Source organism: Dermacentor andersoni, chromosome 4 (genome assembly GCF_023375885.2).
Source record: "Dermacentor andersoni chromosome 4, qqDerAnde1_hic_scaffold, whole genome shotgun sequence".
NCBI classification, from domain to species: Eukaryota; Metazoa; Arthropoda; class Arachnida; order Ixodida; family Ixodidae; genus Dermacentor; species Dermacentor andersoni.
Window position 1 is genome coordinate 203973801 of NC_092817.1, and position 20706 is coordinate 203994506.

At 43.5% G+C, this 20706-nt stretch overlaps 1 protein-coding gene and 1 long non-coding RNA gene across 2 annotated transcripts in view; one reads left to right on the forward strand and one right to left on the reverse strand.

Annotated features, from left to right (window-relative positions):
• LOC126538326 (KRR1 small subunit processome component homolog) overlaps positions 1-16372 on the reverse strand; it is a 62703-nt gene extending 46331 nt beyond the window's left edge. The window contains exons 1-3 of the mRNA XM_072288012.1: positions 16263-16372; positions 11676-11857; positions 275-409 (exon numbers count right to left, since the gene is read on the reverse strand). Of these exons, the coding sequence (XP_072144113.1) occupies positions 275-409; positions 11676-11857; positions 16263-16278 (333 nt within the window). The 5' untranslated portion in view covers positions 16279-16372. The remainder of the gene's footprint in view (positions 1-274; positions 410-11675; positions 11858-16262) is intronic.
• Positions 16373-16456: 84 nt separating this feature from the next.
• LOC126520062 (uncharacterized) lies at positions 16457-20193 on the forward strand. Its single transcript, XR_007599600.3, has 2 exons — positions 16457-17709; positions 20027-20193. It is a non-coding gene; the product is annotated as an uncharacterized lncRNA (long non-coding RNA).
• The last annotated feature ends 513 nt before the right edge of the window (positions 20194-20706 follow it).

Genomic DNA, 20706 nt, shown 5'->3' on the forward strand with positions numbered 1-20706 from the left:
GCTTTGTTCGTGCCCTAGAAACAGCAGTGTCACAGATGTCCCCCGTCCACTAGCAGTGGCCTTTTTAATTCGTCTCCAATTGCATGGCATGTGCTGCCTTTCTCGCACCTTTCATGCCTCTTGAGATGTGCATCAACTTCCCTGCCTTCACAGAATTGGTGCCCCTGCTCAGCCAACAGGGAGGGGCTTCAGGCTCCCCCTCGTGTGCACATTTATGCAGGCTAGAGTCTAAAGCCTGTCCTCATGCCTGGCTGCCCATGTCACTCGTTCTCACCTGCTCGTACGGCACGCTGCGCGACAGGAGCTTGATCATGTCGCGTGCCTTGAGAATGATGTATGGGTCCCACATCTTGCGCGTTGTCGTCACTGTCATGCTGCCCTCGATCACGTCCAATTCTGCATTCACACCCTGAAAAACAAAGTGAGGTGAAACATCATTTGAAGGCACATTCAAATTAAGCTGAGTGCTTGCTATACATAGTGCGACAGATAAATTATTTGACAACTCCCCTTTGGCAATAAACTCCACAATTCCAGATTCCATTATGGTGTGTCTACTTAATACACAAGAATGACCCTACAGCCCCAAAAGTGTGACAGCATGTGAACTCATCTGGCTTCTTGTATGACTCACGCAGTACTACCAACATGTGCGAAATAGATGGAACATACAGTAAAGCCTCGTTAACTTGAAGTTGTAAAAACAGGGGAGAATTTAAACATGAATGGAGTTTTAAGATAAGCGAAGTCCCGAAAATAAAAACCCCTGGTTGTGCATAGACCACATACAGTCGAACCCACTTATAACAATATTCAAGTGCCACAAAAATTCCATTGTTATAACCGGGTTGCATGAAAAAAATCAAAATAGGGGGATGGCAGAGATGTTGAGAAAACTATAATAGCGAGCAGGCCAGTGTTCTCCCCCCACCTTCCTCCATCTGGCTGCGGATTGTGTTCACTCGTTTAACTGCTTCCTGGGTGCACCGATCGCGTGTAACAAGCCATGGCTCTCGGTGTTAAAGAGTGGCACTGCTATAACAACTGCAAAGAGGGGTCATGGATGGCAAGCGATATGCAAGCACCACCAAGGCATCGCTTGGTGGCCCCAAAAGAAGCCTTTTAAAAATTGCGAGAAGGCTGCTGTGGCAGCCTGTCAGCTTGAGAAATACAGATCGCTGAGGTGAGATCGCCACAAGCATCTCGCCACATACTCTTCTCCTGCCTTGCACGAGAAAACCCTATCGCAGTCAGCCTTGCATGCTTTACACGAAGCTTGCCGACATTCTTCTCCAAGGCATCCAGGTGCTCCACGTAGTGCAGCGGAAGGTTCCTCGCGAAAACGAAGCCTCGGAGGGACTGAATCCACTGCCGGGCCTCCTGTGAGGACAATGTTGAGGCAGCCTGCCCTACTGCGTCATTACTGCCGTCGTCACCGTCGCTATCCAATGCAAGCATGTTCGCGACGATTGCCTCATTGGTTAGAAGCACTTAGTTTCAAAAATCTATAGCCGTGCGCTTTCTTTTCACCGGCAACGTCGTGCATTGCCGATGATCAGCGGGCACATCAGCCATCTTTCGCTTCAGCAGCGAGTCAAACCAACTGTTGGTCGAACGAGGCTGAGAAACCATGTGGCCAGGAACGATTTCGACGCAGCCAACAAAGACAAACATGAGCGATTAATCTGCTTGCAGAACTGTGCTGAATAAGGAGCCAGCAAGCAATCTGCAAGCAGTACACTTGGCACAGTCCATTTGTGTTTCGAAAGGTGGGGCACCTTAGAGCTATGGGAGCAGCCCATTCCTGTTTGGAGGGGTGGTAGGGCGACAGGAAAGAGGCACGTGGAGATGGCTGGAAATTGAGCATGCAGCAGCTGTTGAAGCAGCGGTCCCTCATGCAGCGGCTCAAATATCTCGTTTTCTCTTCTTTCTTCAAGGATTTTGCATTTTACTACCTTTCAGCATGGACACCCAGCAGCCAGACTTCATTGTTATAACTGATAATGCGGCACTGGGGCATTGTAGTAAGCAGGTTATTTCACCAAGGAAAACGTACAAAAGCTGATGGTGCAGCAGCTTCTCATTGTTATAACCGATATACTGTTAAAAAGGGTATCGTTATAAGTGGGTTCCACTGTAGAGCCTTTCGAAATAAGCACTAATAGCCGCTAAATTTCTCACAAAAGCTCAATATTCCAGAAGCAGCATTTTGATTCGGTAGATCACTCTTGCGCAATATTGTGCGACTTAGCACCCTACACATCGGGTGTCTACGGGCAACAGTGATCTTCGTACAGAGACAAGCAAACACTGTTGCACATAGGCACCAACCTGTCCAAAGCCAAGTTACACGAAATAACGTGAAAAAAGTAATTGACCGAGAATACAGTAAAAGCTGGTTAATTCGGACTTCTAGGAACCGTAAATTATGTCCGAATTAACCGAATGTCCGAATTATCGAGCGGACAACAAAAACAATAAACGCACGACTTTCATCAACAAACCTTTACTGCGCAAAGTAATTGAGGATGCTCATCTGCTTTCGAGCAGAAACCCGCGCGGATACTATTTTACGAAGTCCTTCCAGGTGCTTAGCAGCTCGCATGCTGTCTGCAGTCTCCCAACAAAATTCTTCCAACACAGCGAGGACCTCCGCGGCTTCCTTCACAGTGCGAGGGGGCCGAGGCTGCTCCTCTCACGGCTCCTCTTCCTCCTCAGAATCTTCCCGTGCAGCACGTCTCTGACAATTTCTTCTTCGGTAAGCGAGCCGGCTGTAACAACGCGATCATCAATGCCGACGTAATCAGCGAGTGTCACCGCATCCGGCAAAACTCCTCCAAAATCCTCGCAGTCATCTCCATTGTCATCTAGCGACACTTCGGCCACTGCATCATCGCCAGGCTCACGCACAACGAAGCCACTGTGTCTAAAACAGTTGGCGACGACGTGCGCGGGCGTGTTGTGCCAAACGTAGGCAAGAATGTTGACCGCGCTCAAAAGATTCACGTCGTACTGCTTGCCGACTTCATGGCACAGGAGCATCCGTTCCAGCACGCGCCTGCGGTATTTGGTCTTGACATACTGAATTATGCCTTGGTCCATCGGCTGGAGGGCCGATGTTGTGTTTGGCGGCAAGAAAACAACTTCTATGTTGTCCAGTCCGGTGACACTGTTATGCACACTACAATTGTCCAGCACCATTAACACTTTGCGGTTCTTTGCGGAAAACTGTCGGTCTAACTTCTGCATCCAGCCACGAAAAATTTCCGACGTCATCCAGGCCTTTTTATTCGCTCAGTATTCCACCGAAAGAGCAGGCATGTTCTTAAAGCACCGTGGCTTTTGTGCCTTTCCAATGACGACAAGCGGCAAGCGCTCTGTTCCTGTCATGTTGGCGGCTAAAAGAATAGTGACGCGTTCCTTGGATCTTTTGCCACCGATGCACGGATCTCCTTTCATGGTCACAGTCTTGTCTGGCAAAGCCTTAAAGAAAAGTGCTCTTTCATCAGCATTAAATATGTCATTTGGATCGTAGGCGGCGATGTGTTCGAGCACCTGAGCGTTCTTCCAGCTCTTGGCAACGTCTTCGTTGACAGCGCCTCTTTCGCCGCACACAGTCTTAAAAACGACGCCATGTCGCTCTCTGAAGCGCGCACACCACCCTTCCGATGCCTTGAATGCATCGATATGCATCATCAGTGCAAACCTCTCGGCTTGTGCCATGATGAGGGGTCCACTCAGTGGCAGATGTGCATTACGCGAGTCGACCACCCACCGAAGCAAAGCCTTTTCCAACTCTGGATGAGCTGCTGTTCGCAGACGCTTTCGTGACGCTCGAAACTTCTCGCTTTCGAACGCCTGAAGAATCTGTTCTTCATTTTTCACATACGTGCTCAAGGTACTTCTTTTCACGTCGTACTTCTTCATGGCTTCTTGTCGAGGGAGTTCGTCCTTCAGGGCCCGCAAAATTTCCACCTTGGTAGCCAAGTCCTTTGCCTCGTATTTCGGCCGCTTCGCCGGCGTTGCCATCGGCGGAGAGTGCAGTGACACGGGCGCACAACAGAAAAGCACAAATAAAGTTCAATAACTGAGCTGCGCTAAATCCAGCGGTCCTCGGCAAAACAGCATGCAAGGATGTAGCGCACCAACAGCAACAAAGCGACAAAATGGCCCCGTCGATAACGCCGACACATGCAAAAACAAGGAAAAGCACCCATCCAGCCACAAGTCGAGCCAATTGGATTGGATTGGCCAAGTTTCAGCCACTTGATGTCAATGGCGATGCTGCATTTGGGCAATGAGGCGTTGCTTTGGGTATCACTTTTGTGCTGCGTTTGCCGTATTTTAGTTTTTGAGCCTCGGTGGCTGCCTGAAATCGTCCGAATTATCCGAGGTAGGCTGGAATCCGTCCGAATTATTGAGAGTTTCATCCCATAGACTCTTATATATAATTGTAGGGACCAGGCGCGAAGGTCAAATTATCGGATTTTCCGAATTAACGGAAGTCGAATTAACGAGCTTTCACTGTACCACCCAAGGGCTGCAATTGTGCATTCGTGCCTTCTTCTCGATTATATGCCACTCTTTCATCCACTGCTCTCACCTGGCTTATCCCATTAATAACACAGGAGGAGCATCGCTACATGGTCACTAACAAAGCGCACTAAGAAACAGTATCCAAACTTACGTCACTACAATATGATGGCCCTGAACTTGTTACTCGAGAAAATGCAAAAAAATGTACCGAAAATTCCACACAGATGCACCATGAACGAATGGTGCAGCTGCATACATGGCGTAGTACGTAGATCCACAAACTTAGAAATATAGAGCACCTTGAAAAAGCCAACTGGTGCACACCTGAACATGCATGTTGCGGAGGTATCTTCTCATGCTTTGTCAGGGTCCAGAGCGACACTCTGCCTGCATTATCAATGAGATTGCAGCTGGCCGTGAATGGTGGATGATAAGAGCGGAATAGAATGAAGCATATTGCAGTAAAAAACTTGCACTCCTGTCATTAATGGGCAATATCACGGCTGTACACAAAGTATGGAAATCTTTGGGCAGTGACTTTTTCCCAACATTATCGCAGTCGAGACTTCAAGGTATCCAAAGTTCGACGCGATAGTATGTCGAGATAAGAGGTGAAAAATAAATGTGGTTGACACTGAGCTAGGCAAAAATTTCCACTCAACTAAAATTTTGCGATATCAGAGTTTAAGTTAATGATGGTTGACTGTAGATCAATATTTTTCCAACTGACCCTTACTACCGCTAACTCAAATGCGTTTTAGGTTGGCATAATGCACTCAACCAACACACAGACATGGAATGCCATGTGCTGCTGCAGTTCTTGACATGATGATGTCGAGACGGGGCTCAGAGGACACAAACCCTGGTCAAGGCCAAAGCCTAGTTTGCTTTACTGCTGGTGCTCCTCGAGAGACTTCATCTTTCTCGACCCAAGGGCACAATGGAATGTAGTGTTGAAAGCTCTTTCTAGCGGCTAGGCATTGCCACTGTAAATAAACATTACATGTTTAGCCTATAATATCTCTCTAATAAATTGCATTATATGCTGTAACAGCATTGAGGTGCAATCAGGAAACACTACAAACACGAGAGGTGCTGTACTCGCAGACAACTTTTCTTGGCCGTGAAGCGAAAGCTACGAAGTTGGAGTTTCTGTGCATGACTGTATTCGTATACAATGTAGTTCACGAGAGCTCGGTACTGCTTTTGGTTTCTCCAACCTTGCACAAATTCTTTACTTTAGTGAAGGCAGAGACAATTAACTTGGCATGAATCAATCAATGTTAATACACATCTGATATGTACCGAGTTCTAAAAATCTAGCAATACAGCCTGCGCTGGAGCCTCAAAGCAGCCATATAACCTCAGTGTTGGTTGGGACTTGGACATGCAACTGACGCTGGTAGAGCTGGCGCTGCGGTTACATAGCTGGCTCGTTTGTACATGCCGCCGGTTGCAATTTTCAGATGAGTTCACTTCGTTTCTGCGTACATGCTGCAAACATTCGTTTTGTGTGCTTCGAGAGTGTTTTGTTGTTCAAGTTGGTCAACAGCATCTCGGGGGGATCTGACTGGTGGGACAGCAAGCAAGCGACAAACACTGACCGGAAGACAGGGGCACCATCACGCCTTTGACAAATGCGTAAAACATGCGATGGTCTCGGGTGTGCGAAAACTCGAAAGGCCAAAAAAATAAAAAAAATACCAGTAGCTAACTGGTTATTTTACGTATTGTTTCAAATTAGGCACTGTAATAAATGAACAAAAATATTGTTTTCTATTTTCGACATAAGAAAGCATTAACAAAGCTGTGCGACTACTTCAAGCACAGTGACGGAGGTGCGCTTTGGTTCTGTAGCCTTCATTTCATAGCCAACAAGGAGGGGGGAGGAAGGCCGCAAGGTGCTTGTCAACCCACTGTGTGTTTGTGCTTCATGGAATTTAGGCTGCTGATATCAAACTTTTTAAGTTATGCAGCTATAGCAAATAACATGCAGCATGAATACAGAATCGGTCACGAAGTGCCTTTATCACTGAATCACGAATGAGTATCTATGCAGCACAACAATAATTTTACAGTTTTTCAGCATATCAAACAAAATACTACTATCGTTTAGTGCACTACATAAAAAAGTTGAAGCAACACAACCATAGAGAGAAAAGAGCACAAAAGGACACTACCACATCTGTAATGCAACCTTGCTACGTAAGTGTCAGCCTGCTTTAGTTGTTACGTACCACAGTATCGCAGTACAAGGGCTTTGAGTCAGGCTCCATAATACAAACCCCCAGTGAGTAAGACAATGGTTGTGATGCAGCTCCCAAAACAAAGTGGATCCCTTCCTTGATGAAATCAAGGAATGACAGTCTTGTGCAAGAAAACAAATCCCTGAGGGATGAGAAAAAGTCCCTTGTGGATAGTAACAAGAACCTTACGCAAAGAGTTGGTGACCTGGAGCAGTACTCGCGGCAAAACAATGTGGAAATTAGGGGCATCCCAAAAACAGACCGAGAAAACTTCCTGTCAATTGCACATGTCTTGGGTGAAAAGATCGGCTGTCCTGTGGCTGCTGCTGATGTAGATATTGTTCACCGCGTACCTGCTAAACAGGGAACCAACATCATAACATGATTCTGCTCTAGGACAAAAAAGGCGACTTTGCATCCAAAGCGCGAAAGGCCCGACTCACTATGACTGCTATTGGGCACTTGCATAAGCCAACGACATCTATTTTTGTCAACGATCATCTAACACCGGAAAATAAGCGACTTTTTGCGCACGCACTAGAACTTAAGAAATCTAAAGGTAGGAAATTTCTGTGGACCGACAACTACGCTATCAAGGCCAGGAAGTTGGAAGACAGCCGTGTGCACTGCCTCTTCCGTGTGACTGATCTAACTATCTTCATGTAATCACACGTCGTTTTCTTAGCACGCTCTGATCTTTACAATTCATCATGGCTGAGTCTGTTTTCTCACTTGATCAAACTAATTCTCTGCTGAAAAAAAAGCAGCCCACGCTATCTTTAGTACATCTTAACATCCACAGTATTCGTAGGCCCCACGATAATGTTGTCACGTTTGTTTCCATTCTGGACCACGCTTTCTCTTTCATTTGCCTGTCTGAGATGCAATTGTCATCACATGACGGAAATCTGTACGGTCTTCCCGGTTATACTTCTGAATACTGTCATCCCGAAGGATATCGTAGTGGCGGTACAGCCATATTAGTAAGTTCAAAACTGTCATATAAACGCCATCATGACTTCACTTTGTGCACCTCTCTCTGCGAATCTGTTTCGTTAGAAGTAGATCAAAGTAACTTTCAGTCAAGCAGTAACTTGTTGCCGACCAATTGTAATATTATAAATGCGTCCATCTATCGCTCACCTTCGTCTTCTTATATTGAGTTCTGCAGAGAATTCGAGCAGTTACTGAACAAGTTAATTGACAAGAACAAGGATACAATAAGGAACAAGGATTTACGGTGACATTAACATCAATATAATTGACCCTAACAGTCAGTCATGCTCAGAGTATGTTAGCACTTTCTTTAGCTGTGTATTTTCTTCGCTAATTTATACTCCAACTCGGTGTGAACAAGGCGTTTCTAGCACCTCAATAGATCACATCCTTTCCAGCTTACCCAGTGATAATACCACGGCCGGTGTAGTAAACTATGATATAACAGAGCATTATCCCATATATTTTTGTGCAGGCTCCGTAACATCTAGTTTATCTAGAAAAAACATCAGGTCATTCTTTGATTCAAATAAATTCATTCACCTAATTCATGCGACTGACTGGACTGACATGTTTCTGGAGCACTGTGCAGAAAAAGCTTTTACACCTTTTTCAACGAAGATATCAGGGTGAACTAACTTATGCATGAGTAACTTCACAGTGACGTGCTGGTTCAGTACACCAAGAAAGCCTTGGATCAGCAAGAGTTTAATGCGGTTCATAGCAAAAAAAAACAACCTTCAGGAGAAGCTCAAAGCTCAGCGATTAATAACACATTATGTTCACGATTCAAAGCATATTAAAATGTTCTTTCAGCCACCCTAAAATGTGCTAAGCGTAATTACTACGAAAACAAGATGGGCAAAATAGAAACGACACCAGACGAACCTGGCAAGTTATTAAAGAATTTTTAAACACCAATACCACTGATAATGGCATATCATGCGTCATCTACAATTCAGTTAATTTAACAGACCCTAAGGACGTCGCTAACGCTTTCAGTAACCATTTTAGTGCTGTAGTTGACCTACAGCATGAACCACCCTTACCTAGTTTACCACACAGTACCTATTCATTTTACTTATACCCTACAACTTCACAAGAAGTTTGTAGTATCATAACATCACTCAAGACAACTGCTCCTGGCCTTGATCTCATCCAACCGTCGAACATTAAGCTTGTGCATAAAGAAATTTCATCGGTATTTGCGGACGTAATAAATAAATTATTTAAAGATGGTGTCTTTCCCAAAAGCCTCAAAATGGGTAAGGTAATCCCAATTTTTAAAAAAGGTAATTGTGAGTGTTCAAATAATTATCTACCTATTTGCATTTTGTCTTTCTTTAGCAAGGTAACTGAAAAGCTTATTCACAAGGGTTTAACTAATTACTTATCTAAATTTAAGCTATTATCTCGTTACCAATTTGGTTTTAGAGAGCATTTGTCAACAGAACTTGCACTTATTATGTTTACTGACAAAGTTAAATTAGCTACAGACAAAGGCCTATTAGTCGGTGCTCTCTTTATTGATTTCACTAAAGTGTTCGATACAATTAACCACCTCATCCTACCACACGGACTAGAATTTTATGCTATTTCTGGCCCGCTTTTGCAGTTAATTCGTGACTAACAGACCGACCCCAAATTGTCAAAGTGAATAGCTCCTTCTCTTCACTTAAACTTATTATTGGAGGCATCCCTCAAGGATCAATACTTGGGCCATTGTTATTTTTATTGCTCATTAATGATTTGCCACAAGTATTAACGCATGTCCACTGCCTTCTCTATGCCGATGACACAACCATTTTCGTATCTGACAGAAATTCCATCACACTACTAAACAAACTAAACAATGATCTCACTAATGTTCATGAATGGTGCTTGAAAAACACATTATATACCAATCCATCGAAGACAATATTTATGGAATGTCATTCCCCTCAAACATTATTTATAGATTCCTTAGCTGTATCACTTAACAATCGCATAATTACAAGATCTGGGTCAACCAAATTTCTAGACATTATCTTAGATGAGCACTTAAAATTCAACCGCCATGCCCAATCTCTTTTCCAAAAAATTTCTTTTCGCATTCACGTCATTATCAAATTGCACTACTTTTTTCAGCCAAGTATTCTCTTGTCTTTGTATTACGCATATATTCAGTCATCTTTCATATTGCCTCTCATCATGGGGTAATACATACTTCACTCATCTCCACCAACTAGAAGCTTTACAAAAAAAAAAAGCAACTCATACGATTGATGACATTTCAACCTTTCACATCTCACTCTGCTCCCATTTTTTGTTCCCTAAACCTTCTCCCCTTGTGCATGTTATTAAATGATAAGCTGTTGCTAATAATGTTCTGTCTCATAAATAAGGAGCTAGGTATTGAAAGTTTTTACCCGTACTGACCTCACTAATAATAATAACACAAGGTTTTCCGCACGTCCCAATTTTCTCCTTCCTAAAATTCGGACTAATTATGGGAAATTTACTGTCATGTTTTCAGGCATATCAGTGCGGAATTTGATTCTGTCCGATATCAAATCATGTGCATTTCAAGCCTTCAAGCACAAAGCATTATCTTAACTCCTAGTATTTTTATTGTGCAATGTAAACATTATTAAACATATTTGTATTGTACTGCTCCTAATTTCCTTTTTATACTTCTTTGATTTTTTTCTGTCCCTGTCAATACTTTACAGCATTGCTTGTTCCCCATGCTACCACGACCTAGTTTCATATTAGAACACTGCATTAAAAGCTGCTGACAAACACAACCTTTGTATGATGTAGCCTGCTACTGTTGCCACAATTGCACTAACCCCCATTTGTTTCCTGTTTAGGAGGTCCTCCTGACAGTTTTTACTTTTCACCTCTCAATTATACGTTATTTTTTTTTTGTACTACTGATGAAAATAAATTCCACTTAATTCTCAATTCTCCGATATGCCTTTGACATTTCCAGTGCCCACTGTTGTACTGAAGTTTCGGTTCATGAGAATATTGTCACATATCAGTGATAGCAGTGAAACAGGTAAGGGCAAGCTTGAAAGGTAGGGTCTCTGCAAATTGCAACTGGGTAGTAAGAGTGGTGATGCTGACAGCACTCCTTGTGACCGTCACACGAAGTGCTAGCAGCTCAGAGGGCCCCACTTTATTGGGCTTCATCGTGCATTCTGGATCAACAAGTGGCTAGTACAGGAATGTGCTACACACTTTTGAGTACAGTGCTCAGCGTTTCAAAGGCTACATTCGGCCTGCATAGCAGCTGGCACATTTTGCTCTACAAGAGAGCGCTGGATGACTGCTGGGGGGCCAAATGCAATCACAAGGTGCCACAAAAGCTCTCGCTTTCATCGCTTACAACAATGCATCAGCTCGGTGTACCCTACACCCACACAAAAAGTATCGCAACACGTGACAACAGCCATGCGCTCTAAAGTAACACTAAAAAAGGGCCCACAGTAGTAAAAGATACAGCAGTCATCAGCAATAACAACCTAACAATCCAAACAGATCTCAATAAAAAATTAAACTGTGTACTGGCATTATCAACCAGCTGTTTTGGAGAGCTCTGGCCAATATGCAAGACATGGAAGATTGCATTTGATACCTCGATTCTGAGAAGAAGCAGGCTTTAAAAGTAAAAACTGGGCTTTACTCTACACATCAGAGCATTCTTAGCCTTACAATAAAGCTTCTTAACTACTGCCTTACAATAACACTGTAGCATTGTCAGGGCCCCTTGAAGTGATCTGCCAAAACATCTTTTTAAAAGTTTTAAGAAATGTGTTGACAAAGCCAGCATGATAAAAGATAGACGAACGTCTTCTCCACCGCTACCAATGCCACCTCACTACCATGGGGTGAGCGCACCAGAACACTCACATGTTCGGAGAGTGTCTTCTTGACCAGAGGCCAGCACTCACGCAAGTACTTCTCGCGGTACTTAGGGAAAAGGGTGGCAAATGCACTCTCGCACAGCACGCCATGCGGGTTGTCCTCCTTGGTGAATGCTGGCAGGGGCATGGACCAAGCACCGTCGCCCGAGGAGCCAGCAGGTGTTTCATCTGGGTGCAGATAAGGGGTAATGATGAAGTGATGTGTGCATGACTGCACACATCATGAGTGCACTAGCGGTGTACCTGCTGCAGTGGCTACAGTGTTGTGCTACTGAGCATGAGATCGCGAATGTGACTCCTGGCAGCAGCCATTGCATTCCAATGGTGGTGTAATGCAGAAGCGCTCGTGTACTTGTATTTAAGTCCATGTTTAGGAACGTCTAAAGTGGTCAAGATGAATTGGGAGTCAACTACTATGGCATCTCTCACAGCGTTCGAGCTCAATTGGGGTGTCAAACTTTGCTATTGATCGATTGTTTACAGATGACTTGCCAAACTCGATGACTGCTACTCAGTAAGGAGGACTGCACATTTCACAGCAAAAGAAGCAGCATTACATTCATCAATATTCCGCCAACAAGCCACAAGCCCCTTTGGGCAAACTGAACTACGCAATGCAACCGCTAGCTTCCAATACTTATTTTAACTTCGAATACTGACTCTTTTGAACTATGTAGTTACTACAAATAATTATTCTTACATCTGCTCCAATGCTTCTGTTCAGAAATCTAGGCATGGAAGCACTGGCTAATGCAGTCATGCCAAGCATACTAATCACCACAATAATCATTTCAGGCACCCATGTCCAAATTCGTGGACAAGACTTGTTTTTGCCAGTTCTGTCAAGCGATGGCCAAGGAAAAAGCAGCAGACATTGAGCTTGAGGTGAACTGAACCCCCTGCAGACTCAACGTGCCTTCATTTCACTTCCAATGGGCACCATCCTAATGTAGAGGACCATTTTGCTGAAGGTACTATTCTGTTTGATGGCACGTTCGACATGCTGCGTAGCAGCAGTAATATTGCAGAAAGTCTTTTTCTTTGTTCGTAACGCATGCACTTAATAATGAAAAATTCATGCATTTCAAGCACGTAATTGAATTTTTTAATGCAAAAATGAAGCATGACTGACTACCCAATAATTGGATAATTACTCTCCAGTTATGACGACTCATCAGAAAACGTAATAAAGACCATCCTACCACCTTGTCCTTGTAGTGGACAGTCAAGTGCCTTGGAATGGAGCTATGCAAATTTGACACATTTATAGGAAGTCCAACGTAATTTGGGCCTGAATAGAATTAAAGAAAGGAACTACTAAAACTTACAAAACAAATGAAAAAGTTTAACGTGTCTTCAATAGTCATCAATAATGCCCACGTGGTGCTACTGCCAAGTATTCCTTAAAACAAAAAAATAAAGGTCAGCCGGCAACTCCCAGTTCATCTTTGCTTTTCCATAAGAGGTTGTATGTTACATGACTGTGCGCACAGTCTCAGTATATAACACAGGCTCCTGCCATAGCAGTGTTCATGTATTGCCCATTCAGCTTTGGATGTAAAAGAAGTTTAAAACAGAATATTCAGTTTTTCCCTCTGTTTAAGCAGCACCTCTCATGTTCAGGAGCTGAAAAGCACCACCATCCTGCAAACTAAACTTAGCCACGTTCAGCTGTAGACGCAGCCACACATCAGCTCGCTTAGAACTTTGTTGTAATTCATCTATGCTTGTATGAGTTGGTGCAGTAGTTTGATTTCACAAAGGGAAGCCCCGCAAAAGCTTTCTAAAGGAATACCTGACTCAAAGATGTTAAAGTACTGTACTTTTAAACACGCAACTTCTTCCACAAGCTACATCTACAAAGGTGTGGCTCCTGCACTAGTTTCCATGGTGTTGTTGACCACTACGTCCTTGTTTCTAACGTTCATAGCGCCATTTCTTTGAGCAAGAAAAAAAAAAAGACCACCGATTGAGTTATATTTTTTTCTGTGTTTTTATCTTCCTCACATATACACTATGATCCACTCTTAAAGGTAACATCGTATTAATATGTTGGGGCTCCATACAAAATTTTTTGACACAAATGCATTGAGAATAATTTTTTTCTAATATAGGTGTACCTAATGCTTCATTGAAGCACTTTTCTATGGAGTTGCTATGTTGATATAATGTTGGTTTGCATACTAATCGGGCATTGCCTTTAACAGTGAACCGTACAATCACGAGGAAACATCTTCAGACTATGGGTGTTATGAAAGAAAAACTTAGTTTCGCTGCCTAGACATGAGAATTAAAATTGAGTAATACACTGAACGAGCATGTTTGGAAATGATGCAAGGCATGTTCTATTTCCAGGTTGCACAGCTGCAATAGAAGAAAACTAATTTCACACTGCTACCACAGTTCTTATTCTCTTGTTTGAGTCGGTACATATTAAATTGTCTTAAGTTCTAGTTTATTTCTACAGGCTAGTTCCTGGTTACTTTGTGTTACAGCTTCCTGGTTACCTTGTGTGTTGAGTCTGCCCATATAGCTCTTTTAACTTATTTACAAACTGTAAACAACTTCTTTTTTTTAATCTGCAATCTCAGAATTTTATATCTTTCAACCAATTTTGAAACTTCAGAATAAGTGACAGGCACAACATTCCACAGAATGGGAAGATTCAAAGCGGCATGGAGTAACACCTTATATACAGTAAATTTAATTCATGGGCTTTAAGTAGCTATAAAATTATGTCGTTTGCTGTAATACCAGTACATGGACCAAGACAAAGTCATCATGCTCTGCTGAATTTTTCCAAACATTTCTTGGCATTCATGTTGTTGTTTTTTTCCCCCCAATACAACCTCACTTTTCAGGAGCGCACCTTGTGGAGTGGCCAAGAAAAACAGGTGCTTATCAAGCTTCCCTAATTTTTTTCTTCAATGTACAACAAACATGAGGCACACAGCAGGCATCTTGCACTGCTATCACCAAGTATTCCTAACCTCCTCAGACTCAACATAATCCTAGTGATGCAATACCTTTTATAACCAGTTCTTATGCTCAACCACTCTCTTACAAACCTGAAAAACTATTTGCTCGATAGGATATGGCGCATGTACAACATCTCCATGTAAACGGACAAGAGTCCACTTCTCCTGTTTCTTTGGATAAAATTGTCGTCTGTTTGCTTAAACACTTAGATACAGGTTCAACAAAACCTGAAAATTCATCGCTATTGTTTTTCATCATGAGTTGCCGAGCCATCTTGTGGCATTTGAAATGTGCTACACCTCCCACCTTTCTTTTTTGTTGTTGATGGCGCAGCAGTACATTTCAGTCAAAGTATACATTTCCTCGAAAAGTTGCGGCAACAAGATGATTAAACGTTTCATATACACAGTCGCCCGGACATACCTTTATGTTACACCAAAATTTTAATTTTGTCGTTCCTGACTTAACATTGAAAAGGATGATGTCAACGAGCATGGACAACACTGGGTCTGAGGCGGTGGCTTTGAGGCGCTTTGTTCTTTCTTTTACGCCTGCATTAGTTCTAGCTTGAATTCTGCATTTCATGCCAAAATTTGCTAATAGTTATGTACAGACAATACTTCATTTATCCACTCATTACAGCCTACGTGCACATACAACGAACACTTTGGTGCACAGCATAACACACAGTGTTTCTCAAACAAGCATAAAGAATACGCACTAAGATTTTGATGCCGAAATAGGAGCATCTGACGGGATTGACATTAGACAGACGATTTTGTCTGGACGCGTTTTAGAACCGCTCACCAAATGCAATCCACGGTTTGTTTTCACCTAAAACATATCAAAAGTAGTGCGAACGACGGACACTTCCACATCAGCCATTTCCCCCACAAGAGAAACGTCTGCACTATACTGCAAACTGTCAGAAGGTAGCTGTCGGGGAAAACAGTGCACCCAATAGGCGTCGTGTAACTGCTCCCTAGACTGGGTTTCTTCCTTCTTTTTTTTTCTACGACATTTTAGAAGAAGTAAAAGCAATCCAATTGTATCGCGACGATTCTGACTGGTGTTGCAGATGTCGGCTGCCAGACTCCGGGGTCTATAATATCGGTAAACGTAGACCTCAGGAGAGCACCTGAGATTATTACAAAGCAGCAGGCGGCGCAGGATCTCCAGGGCACCCAAATGGCAGTGGGGGGATCAAAGCTGGAAGCAGAGCGGTCCGTGGCCACGTTCGCATATAAGATCGGCTGTCCGCGATATACGTCCCGGACACGTGGAAGTTTCAGTGAGCCCCCGACCCACGGACCAGTCCGGGTTCGAGCTTTGATGTCCCCGTTGCCGCTTTGGTGGCGCCGCCAAAGTATACTAAAGAGGGCCCAACGAGCACTTGCGCAAATTCTCACTTCCCTCGCAGCCTGGTAGCTTGATTAACTTATGCGGCACCAGTTAAGTTCGTTAGACACGTAATTTTGTGTTTGTGACAGTGCACGCGACGAAAAAAAGCACCTCGAGACTTTTACAACACCAGTTAGAACGTTGCAACTTCCCGCCGTATAACGCAAGAGTCAGAGGCATACAATCAACTTACTAGGAACGTCGGACATTTCAGCGCTCTACCTTTCTTACCATTAACTTAGAGCTACACATTCAGCTGTCGATACCGTTCATAACGGGCGCCGACATATTGTTTTTCATTGTTGCTCTCATGTGGTCTTTTTTTGCTCTCCTGCTAAACCGTGCGGTATAAGGTATAAGGCTAACGTTGACAATTTTCTCAGGTGTTACCGGGCTGATGCGCATTCTAGTTATACTTTCGTGAATAACGGCTGGCACACCTTTAAAATATTGTGTTTACTTTGAATATTAAAACATCCTAGTCACCATATTTTAGTGAATTGCAAGCAAACGAGCCAATAGCAGCAAAGCTTGTAGCCAAGAACGGAGACCATCAACCACGGAGGAAGGAAACTAAGGAGAGGCCCTGACGTCACTCTTTGTGAAGCAAAAGTGAAGCCGGAATTTGGCGTTGCTCATGGCGATGCTCCGCCTTTTGGGCCACCCTCCTCTCTTGTTTACATCTTTCGCGAAACCACGCCGCGCTGCGCATGGTGTCGCGCGCTCGCGCAACATCTGGCAGAGCACGGTGCAGGTAACACAGCGCAACAAGACACGGTGACTAACGCAAACCCGCCCACTTAGCGCCTTTGCCACGGCCCGAAAGCTACCCGAGCAACGCGTGTGAGCGCTCAAAACCATAACAACGCCGCCATTGTGTCCGAAAAGGCGTGGCCATACAACAAAAAAAAAAAAAAAAAAGCAGCAAAAAAAATGTGGACCTTCTACGTCATTTCCGCCACACTTTTCTCCTATAGCGCGCGGAGGGGGTAGGGCCTCTCCTTAGTTTCCTTCCTCCGTGCCATCAACGTTACAGTGTACTAGAATGGGGGCAGTGTCTTCACGAAGCGCTCGCCGCTGAGGCGCTTCATGTAGATAGCATAAAATGGCGCTGTAGGAACATAGGCTGTACGGAACGTACGGCGCAGCGCCAGCGCTACATGTTGATATTTTGATAATAATTTTCTTTCGCAGTCAAATAGACGTGCAAATGCTCGGCGGATGTTAAGATGCATCCCCGAAACTCACTTCATATAACAGATGAATTATATATGCACTCCTAGCGCATCTCAACTCCCATTAGACGGATTTATTAACCTGACAGCAAAGGTTTTGCAGAAACCGAAGTAGTGGCGTAAAGCCGTTAAATTTATTTTGAGCCACGCTGCCATGTAACCAGAAATTATTCGGACGGAAAACTCGGCTGGAAATAACGCCGTAGTAAAGCACTTCGAATTGATTATAGGCCGTGTCTGCTGTGCCCGGGGCACAGCAGACGAAAGGTGCCCGAAATGTCTACGTTCACCCATGACGTCACGTCCGCTATAACCCATGATGTCACATCCGCTCATTTCCATGGCGGCCGTCTTACGGAGCCGGCTGCGCTGCGAAACGGTCCGTATTCCGTGGCCACTTAGAGCGTGAGTAATTCATATTTCCACGCTATATGCATGTAATAAAGGATTGGGGCTGTGAGCAGTTTGATGCGTTACCATTAGGTACCTTGTGCGCATATTTTGCCTCCTGGCCGCGTCAAATTGCAGCCGGCATGTGGAATGGGCCGTGGCATCTTATATGGAGCTGCTCATGTGAGTGGTATTGCCTCCGTCAGGATCGTCAGTGCGTGCACAGAACCATTCAGTAGTCTGGTTCAGGAGAGAATGCGCGAAAGAAAGAGGACGTAAGAAAACACTGGCATGACGAGCTGTTCCGTCTGATCGCGTTACATCGTGCTTCTTTTCTAAGACCATCTCGCTCGAGCGAGAGGATCGTAGAACAGCATTACTACTGCTTTTTTTACAGCTTTGCTGCTGCTCATTTAATCATCACCTGCATTATTTTAATAATACAAATGACATCGCTGCGCGGAAGAGCGTCTCTTGAAGTTTCCAAACAAGAGCCAATGCCGCCGTGCTTGCTGCATACGCGCTTGCCTTTCCTAACGCAGTTAAGACGTGGCACTAGCTCTGCTACTGCGTGATACAGGGTCACTGTGATAAGAAAATTAAAAAGAACAAACGAAATTAAGGCAGAAAATGTCAAACGTTGCCAAGCGTGATAAACGGACCTGCCTCGCTAGATGAGTTGAAGAAATCGGCGTCCTGAAGTCAGCTTCGCCGCAGTAGACTAGTGTTACGCGCTGAAGCATGTCAGAACTGAAGAGTGACCGCTTTCACCGACATAAATAATATGTGTTCCTTAATGATGTTTGCGTGCACCTGCCGTCTCCTGTTACATTACGTGCGCCGAGGCGCCTAAGTGTACTGGCCGGCCTTCAGCGCTATTTCGGACGTGGCTGTGATGCTTTGAAACGTTGGTTTGTCGACCTCGTAAGCCAGTTAATGTTTACACGGCCATTTTTTTTCTGAGCTGTTGATTTCTTCCATAATAGCTACGTAATTTCGTAGTTTCCTGTTCAACTGCTTTGGTCATATGCGAGTCAAGGTGTTGTCTTTAGTCGAGCGTAGTTTTCGAAAGCGAAACGACGCTTTTGCATCAGCATATAGTGCCGTCGCCCTCCTGTATTGCGGTGAATTGTAATAAAGCACATTTGTCAGTTCAGAATGTAAAGACCCTTGCCCTTCGCTTTTGTAATAATATGACTCATTTTAATGAGAACATGTATTCACTGCTAAAAACATCCACATTGAAATGGAGATATGAACACTGATGGCAGCCTGTGTGATGTTTTATCCCTTTACTTTTTTGTGTACCTGTCACGCTGCCATTATTAAATTTTCCTGTACTTCGTTAGGTGCTGACGTACATAACATTACATCACATCTTAAGAGCCACTGTGTAATAAGTGTTTAAGGACCAGTGTGATGGCTTTACTCAAGAAAGGTTTGGGTTATGTTGTTGTGAAGGTTTTTTTTGACAGGTAGCTTTCTGAGAAGAAATCAGATGTCAGGAAATAGATCTCAATGGCACAGTAATCTTGGCTGCCTTTTTCTCAAACGTGCCCTAGACATAATTGAGTGATTTGCACTTGCAACTGGACAGCAGCCTTAGCTTGGGAGACCAGTGATATGGCATATTTTATCAAACTAGGTGACACATAGCATTACCAGTCCGAATAGAGACCTGTTTAAATGTTTGTCACCTTTAACACCTACATTTTCGACCATGAATTCAGAAAAAGCTGTAGCACATTTAGAACCTAGATTTTAAATGCTGTATAAGTTGGCTTCTTGTTCACTGCAGCTGTGCTCGGCTTCTGTCCAAACGGGAGAGCACTTCTGCACAGCTTATTAGGGAATATTCTTATTTACATACCTTCTTTTTATTTATCTCGCCTACAATCACAATCAAATGTTTATGGCACATGAATGTGCTGTGCATGAATCTAACTTACAATGCCATGTTCAACAGCACAGTGCATGTAGCTTGTGTTGGTTCATTCAAGCTAAGCATTGCTACAGCCTTTAACTGTAGGTATCATGGTATGAGAGCAGAGAAATGGATATGCAAAGACAGTTGGGCACATTGAGACAACATCTTTGTTGTGTGTGAAAAGGTGACAGATACACAATATGGGGAGAACGCATGCACTTTCATATTTTCTCGCGCACAAAAAAAGCCGGAGGAATAAGGTTTCTTCACTGTGCCATAGAAACTATATGTTTGCTCTCAAAGGTAATTCTGATTCATTGGATATGTTCCTGTGCTGTGTTTATTTTCTTGAGTGTGCTTTAGTTTTTGCACGTTAATGTTTCAAACTCGTTTTTATTTTCACAGACTGAACATCCCACGTCTTGGTTTGACTTCCTGGTACAGGATACTTGCACTTAGCATGGAGTGATGAAGCAGAGCAGTGTACTTTTATTAAATGTGCAGATTTTAGCAGTATAACAGCAGTTCATGAAAAAAACATGTGTGCTGAAAATAAAGTGTTTTTACCCACATTCCTCGTCTATTTATTTATTAATACTGTCAACCCTCATAGAGGGTCATAACAGAGAGGACAATACAATTACATAAATCAAATATGGACAATGTCAATGCACGTAAAGTTGCTTAACACTTGTCAATTCACAGTTAATAAGATGTTCACGTGAATGCTGTTCAGCACACTTCTGAGATTTATCAAAATACGTACAATGAATATCAAGTCGCACATATCACTTGGCACTTCAAAACTAAATCGAAAACTCCCATAAATATGCCTCAGCAGCATTTTCAAAGTCGGTGACATCCTTTAGGCTAACAATACTATTTGGCAATTGGTTCCACATTTCTATCGCATCCAGGAAAAATGAGCATCGATGTGTATCACTGTTGGTATGGTCCGGCTTTATGACGTAGTCGTGGTTAGTTCGCGGGTATCTTTTGCCTGGAGCATGTAGATATTTGAGCTTATCAACCTTAAGTTGATCCTGCATTATTTGATAAAGCACCTTCAGCCTATATTTTTTCCT